A 15,721-nucleotide genomic window follows, 5' to 3' on the forward strand; every position below is an offset into this window, starting at 1 on the left:
CAACGTAAACAAGTTCTTGATGAGCCGTCCCACTTAAGTTAACAAATTTACCGAATTTCCATTACTAACGATTACTATATTGTCCAATTGACTATTGTACACTCTTAACCCTAATCCTCGAGTGGTCTCTGGGCCTTGATAAGTGGTTATGCCTATGTAAAAAAAAAAAGAAAAAAAAAAGAAAGTCTGCTATAACACGGTCCATAAACTGCACAATACTCAAAATAAAAAGGCACTTGTACCATAATGATGTAAATACTCCTGACTAACCCATCGAGCAGCAAAATCCCACCCCTACACTGTAGAGAGTCCTAGATACCAGAAAGCCTTTTACTCTAATAGTTTCTTCCCTCAAACTGCTAAACTTTGGAATTCCTTCTCGGGCCCCTGCTTCCCTGACTCTACTGATATGCAGAAGTCCAAATGTGACGTGAACAGACATCTCCCTACTCAATTCCCTACATAGTATCCCAGTAAATCTGGTCCCAAATAGTAGCCAAAAATGCCTTTTTTGAAGTTAAGACAACAATTACAAAAATAAGGTTTGTATTACTGTACACATAGATTCGAAAAAGTTGTCAAAAAACAAATATATAACAAATAAATGTTATCAAAGGCAAGATAAGTTACTTTTCTACCTAACTAGATACATTTATTAGTGTTTTTATTTAATGTAACATGTTTATTCAGCACGAAAAACATACAGTGTTTACCGATGTATTGGAAACTTAAAAATGGCGCTGGACTCTCTGTTGAGCATGGTAAGTTTGGGAAAATGAGTTGAAAATAAAACTATACGAAATACTGTTAAAACCCACCGAATATATGTCAGCCTATGTCATGGAAATATATATTGAGCGAGTTTCTAGCAGTATTTTGTATAGTTTTTTATTTTTAACTCAATTTTCCAAACTTACCGTGTTCAACAGAGGCCCCATTTTAAATTTTCCAATACATCGGAAAACACTGTATGTTTTACGAGCTGAATAAACATGTTACATTAAATAAAAACCCTAAAAAATTATCCAGTCAGGTAGAAAAGTAATTTATCTTGCCTTTGATAACATTTATTTGTTATGTATTTGTTTTTTTGACAACTTTTTCGAATCTATGTGTATAGTAAAACAAACCCAAAAAATAATCTAAATAAATAATAATAATCATAACTAGCAGAAGTACCTGTCATTGACCGAGTTAAAAAAAAAGCCTCCAAAAAATTGACTCTGATTTATGAAAGTATAAAAGGTTATGAAAACGGGGTATGGGTGTAAAGAGATAGCTTTAAACTTTTGGGGTATCAAAACCAAAGCAACCCACTCGAATGAACATGAGGGGGCAGTAGTGGGAATCTTTATTGACACAAATGCATAAAGACTAATTAGGGTTCCTCATTATAAGTGACCTCCAGGAGCCCCACCTCTGTTAGTGTGAGTGAGTGATGTAACCCATAAAAACCTCCACCTTCCTATGGTGGGGTTATCATGGCAAATTCGGTGGCTCTACATCAAAAAGTATGAGTGTGCGTAGGGTTTCCAGTTATGAGTGATCTCTCTAGGGACCTAGCCAGCCTCGTTAGTGGAAGTAAGCGGTGTAAACCGTCAAAACCTTTCCCTTCCCATGGTGGGTTATCCTACCAAATTTGGAAGGTCTACATGTGAGCGTGCATAAAGTTTCCCCCACCTGGTGTCAACCTTGTTGTGGGAGGGAGTGACTTTATCATAACCAGTTTTGTTCCTTGGTACCTCTTCTATCATTGTATGTGGTCAGTTTAGTTATAATATCATTGCATGTGGTCAGTTTAGTTATATCATTGTATGTGGTCGGTTAAGTTATAATATCATTGCATGTGGTCAGTTATATCATTGTATGTGGCCAGTTTAGTAATAATATCGTTGTATGTGGCCAGTTTAGTCATAATATAATATCATTGTATGTTGTCAGTTCAGTTATAATATAATATCATTGCATGTGGTCAGTTTAGTCATAATATAACATCATTGTATGTTGTCAGTTTAGTTATAATATAATATGATTGTATGTGGTCAGTTTAGTTATAATATTATTTCATGTGGTCACAGTTTAGTTATAATATATCATTTCATATGGTCAGTTTAGTTATAATATAATATTGCATGTCGTCAGTTTAGTTATAATATTATTTCATGTGGTCACAGTTTAGTTATATAATTGCATATGGTCAGTTTAGTTATAATATAATATTGCATGTCGTCAGTTTAGTTATAATATTATTTCATGTGGTCACAGTTTAGTTATAATATATCATTGCATATGGTCAGTTTAGTTATAATATAATATTGCATGTGGTCAGTTTAGTTATAATATTATTTCATGTGGTCACAGTTTAGTTATAATATATCATTGCATATGGTCAGTTTAGTTATAATATAATATTGCATGTGGTCAGTTTAGTTATAATATTATTTCATGTGGTCACAGTTTAGTTATAATATATCATTGCATATGGTCAGTTTAGTTATAATATAATATTGCATGTGGTTAGTTTAGTTTTAATATAATATTGCATATGTTCAGTTTAGTTATAATATATCATTGCATATGGTCAGTTTAGTTATAATATAATATTGCATGTCGTCAGTTTAGTTATAATATAATATTGCATATGTTCAGTTTAGTTATAATATAATATTGCATGTCGTCAGTTTAGTTATAATATAATATTGCATATGTTCAGTTTAGTTATAATATAATATTGCATGTCGTCAGTTTAGTTATAATATAATATTGCATGTCGTCAGTTTAGTTTTAATATAATATTGCATATGTTCAGTTTAGTTATAATATTATTTCATGTGGTCACAGTTTAGTTATAATATATCATTGCATATGTTCAGTTTAGTTATAATATAATATTGCATATGTTCAGTTTAGTTATAATATAATATTGCATATTTTCAGTTTAGTTATAATATAATATTGCATATGTCGTCAGTTTAGTTATAATATAATATTGCATATGTTCAGTTTAGTTATAATATAATATTGCATATGTTCAGTTTAGTTATAATATAATATTGCATGTCGTCAGTTTAGTTATAATATAATATTGCATATGTTCAGTTTAGTTATAATATAATATTGCATGTCGTCAGTTTAGATATAATATAATATTGCATGTCGTCAGTTTAGTTATAATATAATATTGCATATGTTCAGTTTAGTTATAATATAATATTGCATATGTTCAGTTTAGTTATAATATAATATTGCATGTCGTCAGTGTAGTTTTAATATAATATTGCATATGTTCAGTTTAGTTATAATATAATATTGCATATGTTCAGTTTAGTTAAAATATAATATTGCATATGTTCAGTTTAGTTATAATACAATATTGCATATGTTCAGTTTAGTTATAATATAATATTGCATGTCGTCAGTTTAGTTATAATATAATATTGCATGTCGTCAGTTTAGTTTTAATATAATATTGCATATGGTTAGTTTAGTTATAATATAATATTGCGTATGTTCAGTTTAGTTATAATATAATATTGCATATGTTCAGTTTAGTTATAATATAATATTGCATATGTTCAGTTTAGTTATAATATAATATTGCATATGTTCAGTTTAGTTATAATATAATATTGCATATGTTCAGTTTAGTTATAATATAATATTGCATGTCGTCAGTTTAGTTATAATATAATATTGCATGTCGTCAGTTTAGTTTTAATATAATATTGCATATGTTCAGTTTAGTTATAATATAATATTGCATATGTTCAGATTAGTTATAATAAAATATTGCATATGTTCAGTTTAGTTATAATATAATATTGCATGTCGTCAGTTTAGTTATAATATAATATTGCATGTCGTCAGTTTAGTTATAATATAATATTGCATATGGTTAGTTTAGTTATAATATTATTTCATGTGGTCACAGTTTAGTTATAATATATCATTGCATATTGTCAGTTTAGTTATAATATAATATTGCATGTCGTCAGTTTAGTTTTAATATAATATTGCATATGTTCAGTTTAGTTATAATATAATATTGCATGTCGTCAGTTTAGTTATAATATAATATTGCATACGTTCAGTTTAGTTATAATATAATATTGCAAATGTTCAGTTTAGTTATAATATATCATTGCATATGGTCAGTTTAGTTATAATATGATATTGCATGTCGTCAGTTTAGTTTTAATATAATATTGCATGCCGTCAGTTTAGTTATAATATAGTATTGCATATGTTCAGTTTAGTTATAATATTGCATATGTTCAGTTTAGTTATAATATAATATTGCATGTCGTCAGTTTAGTTTTAATATAATATTGCATATGGTTAGTTTAGTTATAATATAATATTGCATATGTTCAGTTTAGTTATAATATAATATTGCATATGTTCAGTTTAGTTATAATATAATATTGCATATGTTCAGTTTAGTTATAATATAATATTGCATGTCGTCAGTTTAGTTATAATATAATATTGCATGTCGTCAGTTTAGTTATAATATAATATTGCATATGTTCAGTTTAGTTATAATATTGCATATGTTCAGTTTAGTTTTAATATAATATTGCATATGTTATGTTTAGTTATAATATAATATTGCATATGTTCAGTTTAGTTATAATATAATATTGCATGTCGTCAGTTTAGTTATAATATAATATTGCATGTCGTCAGTTTAGTTTTAATATAATATTGCATATGTTCAGTTTAGTTATAATATTGCATGTCGTCAGTTTAGTTATAATATAATATTGCATATGTTCAGTTTAGTTATAATATAATATTGCATATGTTCAGTTTAGTTATAATATAATATTGCATGTCGTCAGTTTAGTTATAATATAATATTGCATGTCGTCAGTTTAGTTATAATATAATATTGCATGTCGTCAGTTTAGTTATAATATAATATTGCATATGTTCAGTTTAGTTATAATATAATATTGCACGTCGTCAGTTTAGTTTTAATATAATATTGCATGTCGTCAGTTTAGTTATAATATAATATTGCATATGTTCAGTTTAGTTATAATATAATATTGCATATGTTCAGTTTAGTTATAATATAATATCATTGCATGTCAGTTTAGTTGTAATATAAGGGCCTATTCGTGTGCAGACATACACAGATCTTGAGCTTTATTTATATAGATGATGATAATAATAATAATAGTAATAATAATGATGATGATGATTATGATGATGATGATACTTCTATAGTTTAAAGCCCGTTCTTCTGTGAGTCTCGCTCGGCGACGCGAGAAATCGCCGGATTATACCGAGTAAACGGAAGACAATAAAAAAAATAAAGAACAAAAAAGAAAGCAAATAAAACAAAACAACCTACCGTCATAATTTCATGAATTTCACTGTTTTATCTTAGCGTAGTATAAACACCCCCAACCGCCCCATGTTAAGAATGGTTTTCGAGGTTGGTGATGTTTATTCCGAAAGCCTTTCTTAACATGGGGAGGTTGGGGGTGTTTATCCCGAAAGCCGTTCTTAACATGGAGAGGTTAGGGGTGTTTATACTACGCTGCCGACGCTGCCCTTTCTTTTCCTTTTCAACTCTTTCCTCACCGGTCTTTTTTTTTTCTTCCAATTTTTATCGTCTGCTCGCTCGCGTCTCTTTTTGCTCACTCGGTATAATCCGGCGAATTCCGTTGTTCGCTCACAGAAAAACGGACTTTAAACTGCAGAAGTACCATAATGATGATGATGTTTGGATAGCTACTTACGTCACAGTTTGGAAATATCCGTATGTACTGAAATTATGATACGACTGTTTTGCATAAGCACCAAATTATTAACACTTCTAATCATTTCTTTTAATGGTGCTTCTGCAGTATTGGGACGAGATTTTGTAGTCGATAAATGGAGTTTTCTGATAAAAAACAATGATTTCAACTGATTTTTTGTGTCAATTCTAATGAGTTACAATCTTAACTTCCAAATTATGCAGTCGAAATTACCTTAAATATTACAGAAGTATATATATATATATATATATATATATATATATATATATATAAACTTTAATCGTGTTAACAGGTAAAAACTGGACGCCATCTTTGTTGAAGTCGAATGGAAAATTACCTCCCTGTTCAACTCTCCTGTGTCGTACGATTGTTTTCATTAAATTTTATTTTCTTTAATAATAATTTAAAAAAATCGACCTTATCAATTTTCGTAAATTTTGGATATAATCATCTTAAAAATACAAGGAATACGTAGATACCATTGTTTTCATGTGAAATTCAGTTTTACGATTTCCGAAAATCTCGTTCCAATTCTGTAGACGCGCCCTTTTAATTGTTCTTAAAATTTTGACATTTCTAAAATGTTAATTTTACTCTCGTTTAAACTTGCCATTTAACCGATAAAGAAAAAGAAAAAAAAATATCGGCCACATACCAGCGTCTACTTAACATGTTGGATGACAAACAACTGCTTAAAACCTTTCTGATGTTCCGATTTATAAAAAGGGGTCGAAAAAAAGGTAAGCGTTGAAAAGGTGATAATTTTGTTTTGCAGAAAATCGACTCACGCCATATTATTTGTTTTGCTTAGTTGTCAAGGACAACAGTTTATTCAAGGGAGATAACCCCAAACAATCAAGCGTAACTGGCATAGATTATCTCCCTTTACAACTGGCAAAATAAAAATAGAAATAAAAATAAATGAATTAAAAACAAACATAAGTGCAGTATCTGTTCTGATGCCACAATTGGTATATTCTGTTTTCAATGGATGAAGGAGAAACCTGATTAGATTGAGGCAATTTTTATTTTTCTTCAAATCCAGTGTCTCGGGAGCTGGATTTTCGGTTTTCTTGTAGCGAAATTTGAAAATTGAAATATTGAATTTCAAGTGAAATTGTCATGTCGCAGTAATGAAAATATCCCAAAATTACGAAAAACAATAAGGTATAGAATTAATTATTAATGAAAACAGTTTTCGAAGACAATTTACGAAAATTGGGTTTTACTAAAGTGGCCAAGGACTTTTGGCACTTATATATATATATATATCCTTGGTCCCTAAAATCAACAGACCATTAGAGCATTCCTGTAATGATCCGGTTCTTGTTGATTTTGCGGTTGGAGTTTAGTTCTGTGCAGTTCTAGGCGGTCCACCCTGCCAGGCTTTGCCTTCTCTCTTTAAGAAGTTTATTGCTATTCTCCTGAGGCGCTTTTACCAGGAAATACCGACGGTGCTAGCCAGGCACTTTTAGCAGTCCAAATGGCCCTTTCTCTGGAGCGCTGACTTCTGCTGCGGACCAGGATATAATAATACCCTAACTCACCACAAGAAAAAATAATGAAACGAATGGAATTGAAGGAAACAAAAACTCAATTGATGGATAAGATAAACGTCGTTTATTTACTGTTGAAAGAATGAATGTTTCAGATATAACATGTGTTCATGTCCGTGCGGGTGTAACCATCATTTGTTGCAGGATTGGTATTATAGAAGGAAAAGGGAAATGTGTTTTCATCTCACGTTCGGGTCACTATCGTTTGTCCGCGCGTGGGAAGGGAAGTGAGTAATATAGTAGAAATGAGAATGATAGTCCAGCGTGTAGACAAAGACAAAGGATAAAGAGTTAATATCAGTTAAACTGTGCGCCATGTTAGCCGTCAGCTACGTGGTGGTGTTCTCTGGCACAAGTAGTAGATAGAGAGAGAAAGAGTGTACGTACTGTCTGTTGGCCTTTTGTCCCACATAGTAGTAAATGGCGTTGCTCGCCTGCCGAAATGGCGGCGGCTGGTGCACCGACCACTCACTCCGGAGGCTAGTCTGAAAAAAGGAAGAAGCCGCTTATTGCTCTTTCTTTTATAGGTGTTTCCGCTGGTCTTTTGCGCATGTGTGGATTTCCTTTGAAAGAGGAAGTGATGTTGTCCATCTATGCGTATATGTGCGTATGTTAGCGTGTGTGTATATACACGTGAATATATGTATGTGTGTGGACGTGTGTGAGTACATGTGTGTACGTTAGCGTGTGTGTATATACACGCGAATGTGAGTGTATGTACGCGAACGTGAATATATGTACGTGTGTGGACGTGGGCGCATGTTTGTGTGCGTGTATGTACATAACAAGTAATATACCTTGAAATGTGAACTTCTCAATCCAACTTTCCGACACTGGTGTCTAAGTTCTTGCAATGAAAGAAAACTGAATTCCTTTTTTTTCTGTGCTTTTATATTAAACAAACAAACAAAAAATGGAATTTCAAATGAAACAAATAATACTTACGTAGTTTTCATGTCACAAGTAATAACATATCCAAAAATTATGAAAAACGATAAAGTAGAAAAACAATTATTAATGAAAACAGTTTCTGGTAAAATTTATATGGTGAATAAAATTTGTCCGACATTTTGAATTCCGTACGTCACGTGACGTAAGCAACAGAACTTAATTATCTCCCCTGCTAACTCATCTCTTTTTTTTTTTTTAGTAAGCGTAATATAGTGATTTCGCTTCATTTCACAAATTTCTTTTTTCATTAATAATTATGTTTCTACCTTATCGTTTTTCATAATTTTGGGATATGTTACTATTTGCGACATGACAATTACATGGGTACCATTTGATTCACTTAAAATTCAATATCTTTTTTTGTTTGTATGATATAGAAGCACCAGGTTTTCAGGTTTCATAAAAATATTCGTCTCCTTTTGAAAGATAATGAAATGCATTGTTTTGGAAGAACCACGTATAAATGCATCTTATTTGCAAATTTATTTATTGTAGACTATTATTCTCATCTTTCTTAGTTACTGTTTCACGACGTTTCAGCCAACTATCACTCTGGCCTTCGTCAGGTGGTAACCGCGATGGGATAGGAACTCCGAATCTCCTAACTGCATCCTCAACAATTACTGCCATCCATAGTTGTCGTCTCACGACGTTACCACCTGACAAAGGCCAGACGAATGTCATGAAACAACTAAGATGAGGATAATAGTCCGCAATAAATAAATAAATAAATAATACTCATCTCAATGGATTCCAATTAAAAATTATTTCATTTGCACTTAAAAAAATGCAGAGTCATTCTTTCCCTGTTTTTTTTCTTTGGTGCCAGACAACATGTGGGCCCGAGTGATTGACATGTAACATCATGGCTTGAGAGTAATGGCCACGTTACAGCAGTACATTAGGAACTCTGTAAACGACTTTGAACATGCAGATGGTATCAGCGTAAAAACCGGAGATAATACGTGAAAATGCAAACCACAAAATCCTTTGAGACATGTAGGTATAAACAGATAAATCCATTCAAGTAATAATTAACAAGAAGGAAAGAAACTTCCAAATCGTCGATTTTGCTGTTCCAGCAGACCATAGGATCAAAGAGATGGAAAAAAAAAGAAACAAATATTCGGAACTATTCAGAGAACTGAAAGGAATACGAAACATGAAGTTAATATGATACCAATGATTGTAGGAGCACGAGGAACAGTCTCAAAGAAGACGGACAAAAGGCTGAGAGAAATTGAAATCAAGGAAAAGACTGAAACTGTACAATAGACGGTAAGGAAAATAGCTGAAATCTTGAGAAAATCTTTGAATGTGAAAACTAATTTAAATGAGCTATGAACTGCTCATATGGAAACTTTAGCAGAGAAACGTCACATGGAAGCATGAAAATTGAATTGTAAGTTAACTACTCCCACTCACCTACCAAAAATTGTCATGTTGGCATCGACTGGCACCACACCAAATGGTTGGGAGAGGTCAAGAAGGATTGAAAGACTGACAGACAGAAAGCACTGTCTAGACCTCCACTGGATGAATGTGAAGAAGACAGACCTTCAGAAGGCTTGTTACCACTCAAATTCTAGTAAAAACCAATGGTCGATGCTAGCAAGAAGTCAATGATAAGCAGCTGTTGCGGTAAATTCATTTGCAAAGGTTAAAAAAAGAGGTTGAGAGTACTGAAAGTTTAGGGAGTTGTCAAGGAGTATTGCTGATGATGACTTGTGAGAACTAGTAAGTACAAATAATATCGGTAGCACCTTTTGCCTGCCACCAATCAAAGTTTTGTCTCATTCAAAAATTTATATTTGTGCAGCTTACGAACCACACTATTTTTAGATAGAATTTTCAAATTATTAAAAAAAAAAAAAAATAAATAAATAAATAAAATAATTAAAAAAAAATGACTTTACTTCTTTCTCCCATAAAATAAGTTTCTTCTTGCGTACTCCTATTCTATATATAAAAAAAAACAAAAACAAAGAAACTAATTTTTCCTTTTTTGAATGGGATGCTGTCCAGTCAACAAGGAAGGAAATCTCTCCACCTTAATTTTTTAACATTCTAAAGGCTGTCTATTTTCTTGGGCGTAAAAGATTATTTTATTATAGTTGGGCTTCTAAAGCCACAAACAGTTTTGTATTTTTGTTAGTTTTGCAAGGACCTATTGTTTAATTTAATAATTCAATACATATATTATACTTATTTCAGTCTTGTGTGCCGTCTGTACCCCTTTCGTTCAGCATTATCAAACTTTGTCAAGTGAAAACTATACCGCTCTTTTGCCAAATCATTTTAAAGTTAAATTAAATTTTAATAATGTTATTTTACCATGATCTTTAAACTGCACAAGTACTCCTAAAGGAACCAGTCAACTAGATAACCTTAAGTGCACCATTTGAAATTGAATAAAAAAAAAAAAAACGTTATTTCTTTAAGCAGCAGCATAACTTTTGCTTTCCTTGTTTTGTCCTTTAGTTCTCACATTCTGACAAATGGAGAAGAATTGCTGTTTTCTGAGTCTGAACCTATTCCATCTAAAACTTATCACTGGCAAGTTTTTGGCCTTGAAGTAGTATTTTTATTTATTTTTTTTTGTTGCAAAAGAGTCACCTTATCAAGGCCCGGAGACCACTCGAGGATAAGGGTTAAGGAGTGTACAGTATCCAATGGGACAATGACGGAATCGTTAATAGTTAAAATTTTGTAAATTGAGTTACTTAAGGGGATGGCTCATCAAGAATTTGTTAACGTTGAACTTGAAGACGGCCATATTGTAGTCAGCTGGGAAGCAGGCAAACGAGTGGGGGAAATCATTGATGGTGGTTTCAAGTAGATGTCCTATTCATTGATTGCTAACACTCCATTGTCATTTCAAATGTATCTTTCTCCAATATCAATATTTGTTTTTGTTATCTGTTTAACTATCTTAAATGATTCGCTCTTTTGCAGACTGAAATAAATATTGGCAAGCAATCACTATGAAAATTGAAACCATCAATATCTGTAAGGGACTTAAGACTTGACAAAAAAACAGCTGTGAAAGCATTGCTGGATGAGAAAAGTACACGTTTTTCTCAGTTGGCTAACTACACCAAATAGATGCAAGCAGCAATTCTAAAAACTGTTAAACCATGTACCACAATTCCAGTGTCTCCCTCGCAGCAAAGCTACCAGCCTCACCTTCAATACTATCTGCGATTCACTAAATAAAAATGACATCCAAGATAGTGAGCAAATGAGGCTGGCTCCACGCAAACCACTGCACAAGCACCCCAAAAAATAAGTTAGAAAATTTAATTGTTTTTAATTACTTTTAAAAAATATCTCTCTTACATTAAAAATAAAAAATTTTTTTTAATAATATCACAAAAGTTTAAATTATTTTGAATAATTATTCTCATAAATTCTACAAAAAACAAAACAACATTGGGAGTTCGAACTGAGTTATCCCCCTTTATCTATTAAAGATGGCAGAGCTACACTGTCTTCACTTCAATTTAATTTTCTTAGTAAAAAATAAAAAAATAAAAATACTGAAAAATCTTATGTACCCGTCACGGATCAAAGGTTATATTCCAGAGGAGTCATGTAAATTGATCAAGTAGGGCGTGTGTGTATGTCATATATATATATATATATATATATATATATATATATATATATATACACACACCCTACTTGATCAATTTACATAAGATTTTTTTAGTATTTTCTTTTTTTAAATATAGGTTGAATTCTGGGCAAGCGCGCGCACAAAAAAAAAAAATAAAAAAAATGGAACAATGTAATTCTCCCTTTCTACACAAAAAACTAGTCTAGAATATGATCGATATGAGGTTTAAGAATTCTTTAAATGAGTTAATTTAGACTATACGGACATCTTTGATATTATTCTCATATTTTGTAATGTTTGATCTTAAAAATCTGCACAGAACTTCTAACAAGACTATTTTAAATCCCAGTGGAAGATTGCTCCTGTTCCGTCAGCCACAGAGAGTGTGTGTGTGTGTGTGTGTGTACATACACTATTTGATCAATTTACATCTTAACCTTGCATTAGTCACCTGGGTGTTCCAAACATGGTTAGTACCACGGGGTGTTTATACACCTTAATACAAAAATGTTTATAGTGTCATTATTTTGTAAGATATAGTTATTCTGCCGTCCTGGTTGATATTAATATAAAATAATACAATAAAATAAATTATAAAATTAAGGAAAAATAAATATATTACATTAGCTAAGCTCATAGTTACAAGACTGAAAGAGTAATAAATTGTAAATAAAATAATAATCCCATCAAAACTTATGATAAAATACCAAAACATTAATTCAATATTAAATATTACAGAGTAGCTTAATGATACATAATATGCGCTTATATCTACAAATTTTCATTCCCACTGGAAAAATGCAAAAATATATAAATCATAAAATCATACCTATGTTAGTCAGCTGGGGTAACTGGACACCCCAGAAGGACCAAGCGACGTCTACCTCCAAGGAGAACCGAGATACAACTGCGCCATACCACATGTGCTATACCCTCACTGAGTCAGGAGAGTACTAGGAGGGAGGAAACGAAATAAGTTGCCAAATAGAAATTATGAGCACTTAAAAACAAAATTAGGGTGACAAAACACCCTATGGGACTAACGCAGGTTTAAATAAACTGCAATTGTAAGAATTGAACCTTCAACCTTCATAAAATGCTTTAATACAATATTTTAATTTATACAGATTTCATATTTATTATTATAGAGATAATCCTCTATTATAATATTGTGGCCAATATATAGTTATTTCAAAAGTTTAAAAAAAAAAAAAATTAGGTGACAGCAGCTACGAGGGGAAACAAAAAAAACATTTCAAGTGGTATTCACAACCATATGACAAAGACAGATGGAAATCAAAACATAGAAAAGCACTTTAAGTTGACTTATGCTTGCAAAGTTTAATCCCTTAGCAGCTATTTTTACTGACTAAAAACAAAATTGAATTTCTTTCATGTGTCTGAATCCCCTATATATTAAGTTTCAAGTTTGTACACCAAATATTTATGTGGTTTGGTGGAGAACATTCCGCACGCAAGGTTCTATATATATGTCTTTTTTTGGAAAAAGAAATCCAGCAGAGTGCTCGATTATAAGGAAAACCTGAAAATAAGTGCATATTATATATATATATATATATATATATATATATATATATAATATAAAATGGCAGTAAAGTTTAGTTTCCTAGAAGTACATTCAATGAAACAACATGTGTCTACCATAAAGTGCTCAATGAGTAAACAGAACCGGTATATTAAATTTATTTATACAAACATTGATGGCTACATATGTGCATACATGTTTTTGTAATCACCCGTGCGGGGAGATCACGTCTTCAGGCCAAGAATTACCTTCGAAAACTGACATTTCAAGACAAAAGCATTTCCTTATTTCGTTTACAAAATTAGAATCTTGTCATCTAATATGGGGGGGGGGTAATATGTGGGGGAGGATAAGTAAGGTCTTTGAACGATCCATTCCTCACAGGCTTTTATCTTTCCATATCTTAACCTCTTACTTTTTTCCTTCCCTTTTATATTCTTTTTTTTTTATTTTTACCTATCTCATCTTTTGGTTTTGCGTTATTAAAGTACTTGAGAATTCAACATTCTGTCTCCCCTAGTCGGCGGTCAAAGACTATAGACATTTCCGATGGTCACCCAGTACGGATAAGCCGGCATTCTCAATTTAGATACACACTCATTTTATATATATATATATATATATATATATACACATACATACATACACACACACTCAGGAGTGGATGCACAGTTTTGTATATCTTACGCACAGAAATATAAACATAGAAATAATATAAATATAAAAATCAAGAAAGCTACTGACCTCCGCATGTATAAATATCTATACTTTGATACACCTGCATATATATATATATATATATATATATATATATATATATATATATATATATATATATATAAAACACACACACACACACACATAATGTACACGTACAGTTATACATATTTACTAAACGTAAACACATTCATAATATGCATAAATACCCATACACTCAGTTATATCTACACACACATACTTAACATAAATAGCCATATACACACCCGCATATTATATACTACGTCTGTTATTATACTAATATTGATAAAACTGTCAATTGGAACCTTAAAACCTGTAGATCCTAATCAGATACACCTTTCGACAAAACATACACGCACACATATGCCGATTTCATAGCCATAGGCATGGATACATCCCCATCCACAGGTGTGCCTAAACCCACAAAGATATATATACAATACACACATGAGATACATAGATATATTTTAGATGAGAAGTCATTGGTACCATCAGTTTCAAACCCGATAATTAGGACCGTTTTAGATACCCATATCAAGCTCTCAAGATGAGTATTGGCTGACGAGAGCTGGATATGGGTATTTAAAAATGGTCCTAATTATCGGGTTTGAAACCGACGGTACCAATGACTGGTCTCATCTAAAAACTTTCTGTAAAAAAAAAAAAAAAAAAAAAAAAAAAAAAAAAAAAAAAAAAAAAAATAAATAAATAAATAAATAAATAAATATATATATCCTCAAAGTTCATATGAAATATTTTTAGGGTATATATCCCTTATATTATCCAAATTGTTTCAAATTGAGTTATGGCACCAGCTTTAGATTATATATACTTGTTGGTTGCATACCAATGACCAAAGGAAAGAATCAGTTCAATCATAATTTTTGTTTTGAGTTATAAAAAAAAAAAAAAAAAATAAAATAAAAAAAAAAAAAAAAAAAAAAAAAATCAGCAAATTCCAAAACAAAATAAAAAGAAATGCGCTCAAGAAAAATGAAATAAAAATGGCAAGTCAAAGCATAAGTTTACTCATTTTGGAATCTCTTAAAGATTTTTCACTTGCAGCAAGTTATTTGTATATATGGCAACTTATTTGTATATATGGCAAGTTGGGTTTGTATTACTGTACACATACAATGATGATCATATTTATTGGCACGGTAAAATAAAAGTTAAATTTTGTCTAATAAATTCTAAAAAAGGGATTAAATTAAAGAAAATAACAAAGTATATTATGTATTTTTAACTGGCCTTTCCGATGCAGCAATCGGATTTTAGAAAAAATAAATAACAAAGGAACAACAAACATAATTGCAAAAAACCCTTGTTCAAAATTATTGGCACGGCTTTGTTTTTCTTTTAGTATCAGTATAATATCAATCAATTTCCGGTTTACGTGCTTTCTGAACTTTTTTATAGCCATATTATGCTTGTTTAACGCTAATTCAGTGAATAATTTTTTTTCAGATAATTTTTAGATAGCGATTTATTTAAACTATTATAAGTGACTAAATTATAATTTTCAATCGCCATGGTT

The 15,721-nt window shown here is 31.1% G+C and overlaps 1 protein-coding gene across 1 annotated transcript in view; it reads right to left on the reverse strand.

The window, feature by feature from the left end:
* The window catches only part of LOC145296090 (uncharacterized), a 76,640-nt gene extending 70,044 nt beyond the window's left edge, over nucleotides 1–6,596 (reverse strand). Inside the window, exon 1 of the mRNA XM_080142230.1 lies at nucleotides 6,430–6,596. Within this exon, the coding sequence (XP_079998356.1) occupies nucleotides 6,430–6,446 (17 nt within the window). The 5' untranslated portion in view covers nucleotides 6,447–6,596. The remainder of the gene's footprint in view (nucleotides 1–6,429) is intronic.
* Between the last annotated feature and the right edge of the window lie 9,125 nt (nucleotides 6,597–15,721).

This window comes from Euprymna scolopes, chromosome 16, assembly GCF_053919585.1.
Source record: "Euprymna scolopes isolate OS-2025 chromosome 16, ASM5391958v1, whole genome shotgun sequence".
Classification (NCBI taxonomy): Eukaryota; Metazoa; Mollusca; class Cephalopoda; order Sepiida; family Sepiolidae; genus Euprymna; species Euprymna scolopes.